The sequence below is a fragment of the Misgurnus anguillicaudatus genome, chromosome 11, assembly GCF_027580225.2.
Source record: "Misgurnus anguillicaudatus chromosome 11, ASM2758022v2, whole genome shotgun sequence".
NCBI lineage: Eukaryota > Metazoa > Chordata > Actinopteri > Cypriniformes > Cobitidae > Misgurnus > Misgurnus anguillicaudatus.
The window spans coordinates 33284753-33292314 of NC_073347.2; the positions used below are offsets into that span (position 1 = coordinate 33284753).

The 7562-nt window shown below is 38.1% G+C and overlaps 1 protein-coding gene across 1 annotated transcript; it reads right to left on the reverse strand.

Annotated features, from left to right (window-relative positions):
- Positions 1 to 318: 318 nt before the first annotated feature.
- dact2 (dishevelled-binding antagonist of beta-catenin 2) lies at positions 319 to 6217 on the reverse strand. Its single transcript, XM_055170121.2, has 4 exons — positions 5791 to 6217; positions 3075 to 3207; positions 2659 to 2955; positions 319 to 2569 (listed from the first exon to the last, which is right to left on the reverse strand). The coding sequence occupies exons 1-4, from the start codon at positions 6043 to 6045 to the stop codon at positions 729 to 731; spliced, it is 2526 nt and encodes an 841-aa protein (XP_055026096.2). The 5' UTR covers positions 6046 to 6217; the 3' UTR covers positions 319 to 728.
- Positions 6218 to 7562: the final 1345 nt, after the last annotated feature.

Genomic DNA, 7562 nt, shown 5'->3' on the forward strand with positions numbered 1-7562 from the left:
TTGAGTTAAGCTCCTTTCAACCCAGACTAGCAAAGATAAAACACATCCAGTGGGTCAAAGACCATCTGGTGTGAGTTTATTCAAGCCTAAACCCCATTGAAACTGCTGTGACATGACATTCCTTTGCTGTCCATCATCTGTTTTCTCCTGTAGTCCTTAACCTTATTCAGATAATCCCAAATCATTGACTGATGAGTTGTAAACAACAGAGCTTCAGTCTGGTGTATATGAGCCTTATCACGAATAAAAAGTCTACGGAAACCATTGGCATTTTATTAAATATTTATTTGGAGAGAAAAGTAAAATGCATAGCTGAAATGAATGTGGAAAGCAAAATTTTTATTGAGGTAAAGTATTGTGTTATTTAAAATGGTTGGTTTCATTTGTAGTATTTACACAGCATTTTTGGTAGAGAGGTTTTGTGATATTTTAAAGATATACAAAGATATACAAAGACTTATTTACATTGTACAGTTTCATCACATCAATAAAAGACACAATTTGAAGTACTCAAATGTTTGTCTTCTAAACACAAAATACAACAGAATCTCTCAAATCCTGTGACTTACAGATGTTCACCAATGTCAGTCTATGAAACACAAAAAGTCACTGATCCATTGTAGATACAGTGACTCAAGACAGCCTCCAAATTGTTTGGATCACAAATGCAATGGCAAAGTGAATTGCGTCTGGTTACAAGTTTAGTTAAACTGAGTCCCAAGTTTTCACTACACTAGAGTCATAACCTTAAGTGATGCCGGCTGAAAGCGTCTGATCTTCTTCTTCAGTGCTCTGGATGCTTTGATGCGACAGGCCGGGGGCTCTGAGCGTTGGGGTTGTTGCTGCAAAGAAAAGCCTGCAGCCGTGGGTCCCATGGCAGCCTGGGCCCACACCAGACCAACTTCATTTTCCTCTTCTTCCTCCAACAGGTCCTCCTCATCCAGTGAGAGGCTGCTGTCTGAATCCGTCGCCGTCTGAGAGCCCTGACTGGACTCGCTGTCTCCGAAACGATTCGTGGTGTAGTCGCTCATCTCACCATCGCTGCTCGCCGCAATAGTGGAGTGAAAGAGAGACGCGCATTCGGCAGAGTATTCGGAAAACTCAGATTCACAGCGAGGATGGTAGCGACCGGAGTTTGGAGCAGCTGGATATCTAGATTCCAAGTAACTGAGGTAAGAAGATGTGGAGTGAGAATGGCGGAGAGGTCGTTGGGGACCCCCCCACTGACCTGAATGGGGCCTTGCACTGATACTCCTTATCATGCCTGCTTTACGTGAGATTGGCATCTCTTTTGATCTTTGGGTGTTGAGGGTCGAGGTCAGTTGGATCTCAGAGGCTGAAGGCCACTTTCGGGAACTCTGTTTCTTTCTGTTGTGGTCCAGAGGAATGTGCACCGGTTCAGGGTAATGGATTTTATGAGACTTGTTGGCTTTGGAGGTTTGGCTCTGTTGGAAGTGAGGCTTGTTTTGGATGCAATGCGAGTTGCTCAGGCCATGACGACTGCAGTCCGAGCTCGAGTACATTTGGGACTCCTCCAGATTAGTCACTTTACCTTTGCATGAACTGGACTGCTTCACGTCAGCTCGGGTCTTGGTGCAGAACTCTCTTTCTCGAGACAAGTGTTTTTGCTGCTGTTTCTTTGTTAAAGGTTTCTCTGAACTCTTTTTCCTTAATTTTACAGATTTGGTTTTCTTGTCTGCCTGACGCACCTTCACCCTTTGGGACCCTGCAGGAACAAACTCTGCACGGACAAACTCTTCTGACTGTGGTGAGGAGCCAAAAGTCCTGTCTTCCTCTCGTCTGAGAGTAAAACTCGATCTCCTTTCTACTGACACCTTTGAGACCACAGATGATGACTCCGTTGAGTGTCCACCACCCTTGTCAGATTCAGCACTTGCTTTGGCTGTGGCATTACTTTGGGAAATACAATTTTGGTGAAGATCTCTAGGTGGTGCTGGGTTTGGGTCACTGTGCAATGGTTGAACCTTGACTACATCTGAATTGGACTCATTTAACTGCTGTTGACTGCTGTTTAGTGCTGTAGATGTCTTTTGAGTGTCCATTGTATTTTTTAAGGGCATTGTTAGCTGTTGAAGAGACCCCAGCAGTTGAGAATATCCATGGGTAATTTCCTGAGACCTGGGTCTTTGCTCAAGAGTACTTTTAATAGCATTATGGGCATCATTTCTTCTTATTTCACTTAACAGATTTATCTTACTGGAGCTTCGCTGCAGTAACTTGTTGATGTATACCACAGACTTAGAGTTTGTGGAGCCTTGGTTAGGGTCCTGGGTTACCTCTTCAAGTCCTACCCCAAGCTTTCCATCCTGTGCCTCAGCCACAACCGGACATCCCTGATCACCCGTAAGACTGAAGATGGGGCTTTGTAAGGCCACCGCGTGGAGAGGGCTTGGGTAACAGTACATCTCTGCCCCACTGCTCGACACCAGGTTACTTTGGTATTTGAGGTCTATCGAAGGATTGTGGAGGCTACCACAAAGGGTGGAGGTCTTCACATCAGTAGATCTTGAGGAGCCAATTCCAGGTGTGATCATCCGGTCAAGATCACCTGATAGACACAGAACATTTTTTTAGGATGTAATTTACATTTCAGAAGTTTACTGACAATCATTATACAATAACAAATTTTATTCTCACCAGTGGAAACAGGCCTTTGCCTGGCTCTTTCTGCACTAGCCGGCCCCATTCGTATGCAACTGCTACCCAACTTCACTCCTAGTGGTCGTGGGATGTCAGACTGGGCTGTGCTCTCATCAGCAGAACAACAGCGGGACACACCGGTCTGTCCAGAACCACTACGGCCACGTGTAGCATACGAAGTGGAGAGAAAGGGAAGCAGGTTGCTTTGGGAAGACGAGGAGAGACTTTCACTGTAAACGGAGGTGCATGAGTTGGACAGTGACCCTGAACCACCATCACTGAAATCGTAGAAACCTAAGGGTAGAAATAGACATATTAAGCACTTAATTTTTGTGGATTTCACTGATCACAATACGTTAACATGTACATAAAACATTATAAAGGGAAGTATGTGAACACATGGCTTTACTCACCTGAGCTGGGTCTGCTGTCACTCTCTAGGTGCTCAGTGGAGGCCTTACATACATCCAGTTTCAACTCATTGATTTGTTGATCCAGCTGCTGCAAGTGAGTCTTCAATCCCACATCTTGTTTGCGCAGACGGGTCTAAAGGTATGATGTACATTTATTAGTTCGGCCAAATATATCACCCTTTTATTATGGTACTTGATGCATTGTTAAGTAAGTTCATGTGCAGACTTATTTTTAAAGTGTGCACACTAGCAAAGGAGTGCTAATTTCCGACAAGAAAACACAACCACATAGGTGTAATCGCGATAGCAGCTTTTCAAACAAAACAGTCATTTGAGAACACAGTAAAGACACAAGGATAGATCAACAGTGTTAACTACGAATCTGTCAGGGGTTCCTAGCATGGTGCTAGCAACATCAAGATCATGGCTTTAAATATATGTGCACTCATAATCTGCTGAATTGATCCATATCTTTTCTTTGCTGGTAGATGTAATACGTACTCACGCTAGAAATACTAAACCAGGACATTTAAAACATATTTAAAGATTTGTAAGTAGGGCTGCATAACAATTAATCGCAACTAATCGTTTGCAAAATATGTTTTTGTTTACATCATGTATGTAACACACACACACACTGGTTTCCATGTTTTGTGGGGACATTCCATAGACGTAATGCATTTTATACTGCACAAACTGTATATTCTATTCCCCTTACCTACACCATTCCCTAACCCCAACCATCACAGAAACCCTTCTTGTACCTTAGATTTTCAAGAAACATCATTTAGTTTGATTTATAAGCTTGTTTCCTCATGGGGACATCAAAATGTCCCAACAAGGTCAAAAGATTAATCGCGATTAATCGCATACAAAATAAAAGTTTGTTTTTGCATATGTGTGTACTGCACTGTGTGTAATTATTTTGTATATATAAATACACACTCATGCATGTATGGTATTAAGAAACTTTTACATATATATTAATTGAGATTTTGATATATTTTATATTATATGGATTAAAAAATATGTACATACATAAAATTTGTATTAAATCTATACATGTATGTGTGTATCTATAAAACAATTACACACAATAAACACACAAACTTTTATTTGTATGCGAATAATCGCGATTAATCTTGTGTATATACATTTTTATATTTATATATAATTTTTTATTATTTATAAGTATAAAAAGTTAATATATACATACATTTTTTCTTAAAATTATGCATGCATGTGTGTGTGTGTGTGTGCGCGTGTATTTATATATACATAATTATTACCACACACACATATATATAATGTAAAAAAATTATATTTTGCAAACGATTAGTTGCGATTAATCGTGATGCAGACCCATTTGTAAGCGTATATAATGGACTGTAAGGTCAGTGATGCACACCAAAACTCACTTTTCTTGATGTACGTCGTGATTTGTTAGGTTTTTCTGCACCTCAGTTCAAATGAACCACGGGAGAACATGAATAACTGGACCGCTCTAGTCTAGACATTTACCAGCTGATATGACTCCTGCTGTTATACGACACAGACAAGAGGAGAAAATGCAAAGAGAGGAAGCGAATAAAGTAGAAAAGTGGTTGACTATTAACTAGGCAAGGATAAAGGGTAGCTTGGGGGAAGTGCTGTAAGGTTACTAATCTCTCTCCTGCAGAGGAACTTAAACTATTGTGTAAACCAAATGTATAGGAACAAGAGGAAATGTTTGACTGTAAACCAGCTTTGCAAATTATTTATTTTGGGTCATGGCTGTGATGTTCTAACAGAGATACATGCAAAATTAAAGTGATATCTTTTTACTTTTGCAGAATAGATAGTTACTGCTTAAGGAAACGAAGAAATAAGAAATCCAAATGGAAATAATGACCATGTTATCCAGAGAATTTTCCATTTGCAAAGCTGTCATTGAACGTGATTCGCTGAACGATGTCTTATGTGATTCCTTAAATACAATGCACAAACATATTCCAGGTCTCCTGTCTCAATGCAAGAACATCCCTTGGATCTTCCGATCGAAGTTACTTTGACCACAGAGCACAAAAAGGGTTCAACAAAAGTCCAGAAGGTTCAAACGGCTGCAGGGTCAAATCTGTGTCGCCGACCGGGCCACAGTTCCTCTGTTGCTATTCTCATTAAATTTGGTTAATCATCAGAAACCGAGTGCCCCCCCTGAGAGCTCTTGATTTATGGCCCCTCACTATAACCTCCAGCTGAGTCTCTGATTCAACACTTAAATCTCTCATGAAGGACACAGACAAACCATGCATACAATGAATAAACAGAAACATCTGGCAGATTTGTTTATATTCAAGAAAACTGATGATCACACTGAATTGTTTTCCTACAAAATCCACCAATCTTTGAATGTACTGTATGTTAATGAGATGGACATCAGCCATCTCCTCTGGCGAAAAACAACTGAAACCATTACAGAAGTTCTAATGGGTACAATGGGCATTACATTGTTTTTAATGGAAACTATAATGGTCTCTGTGGGTCTCTACTGGTAATGTGTTAATTGGATCCAGTTCAACACACTTTATAAAGAAACGTTGTAATGGTTTTTTAATGGTAAATAACTGATGATGGTGAATATAATGGAAAGCATTCGAGTTTGTATGTTGCATTTTATAAACAATATGTAAATTGCATTTAAATGCATGATGTAACGTTAGGTAATACGAAGTCTTACCAGCTGTTGTTTGAGTAGATTAAGTGTTGCCTCTAATCTCAGCTCCTCTGTGCTCACATTTTCATGTCTGGATACGTCGGACTCTTCTCCGTTCAGGTTCAGAGCCCAGTGTACCCTGGTACTCTGTTTGTCCCGGAGGAGATGAAGCTCCTGCAGTCCGGCCAGCGCTGCGTGCAGTCTCTCTCCAATTCTGACCCGGTCCATTCCTGCAGCTGACCCCAGTACACCCGATCCAGGTACTTTTCTAGCCAACATTATCAGACGACTTGTTCAGACATATCCAGAGAAACGAAGGGAAAAAATCAGATCCGAGCTTTACTGCGCGTCTTCGGAATGAACTGTTGTGTTTGGTCACAGGCAGCGTGACTCAGTTTACATTATTTGAGTGGGCGGGGTTAGGACAAACTACGCCTACAAATACAGCCCATTCTGTCTTCTGGATATAAACCCCGCCCGCTTCTCGCTGCGTGATTGGCTGAACGATATTACGAGGGGCGATCGATTAATTTACCAATCGTAGTTTGTTACAGGTTTGGCTCATGAATATTAATTAGGTTACGTGACTGGACCACAGACTGGACGCACTATAACGGTAAATATTCATGAGCTAAGTATTAACTTGAGGCCTGCTGTAATGCTTCTTATATTTCCCACAAAAAAATACTACATGTATTTTGTCAATTCAATTAAAAAATATACTTTAAGTTTTAACTATGGTAAAATGCAGTAACATGACTAGATTTTAGACAACACTGTATCATAGTGCATTTTAAACTATACTACAGTGTTTACCACACTTTATCATTTCACAAATAAAAATGCAATAAAATAGTGTAATATACATTAACATAGTGTAGTTATTACTATAGCCTAATAAAACAAAACTATTTTACAATTTAATACAGTTTACTATAGTACACATTACAGTGTATATATATCACTTACATTTAATTACACTGTACACCTTTATAATACAAATGTTAGAAATGTACATATTTTTACACTGCGTTTGGAGAACGAGCTACTCGCGCCCTCTGTTGGACATTAACTGTCATTACAAAACAATTAAAGACATCAAAATTATTTCTTACACTGAATATTAACCACAACTTCCACGAACAATTTAAACACAAAACAACTACAAAAATAGTGACTTGATACTGCTAAGGTACCATGGTTTCTTTGAAGTAAATATGGTATATTTACGAAAATACTATGGTATCTGTTTTATTGGCAGATTGTTTGCCATTTGTCCTTCCACATAAAAAATAAATATAAATAAATTTAAATAAATATGTTTTAAATATATTGTAAATATATTTAGTAGAAAATAAATCTTAGTTTAATATATTTTTTAATTTGAAAATATATTTAGTTTTAACCGTCATATTAACATATATTTCAAAATTTATTTTTAGGGGCAAAAAAAAGATATTTTTCCTGGCCAAAATATAATAGTAGGTATAAAATATAAAATTATAAGTATATTTGCATTTGACATATATATTTAATCTTTTCGAACCTGTTATGTTTACAGGTTTGTAAGTGTTTCTTCCAATAAGACATAAATATAAATGCTTTAAAATATATTTATATTTAAAATATATTTCAAAAAATGACCAAAACATATACTGGTGAAAAATAAATTTTTTATTAAAAAATAAATTTAAATAAATATGTTTTAAATATATGGTAAATACCTTTTGTAGAAAATAAAGCTTAATAAAATATATTTTTTAAATTAAAAAATATATTTAGTTTTAACCTTTCAA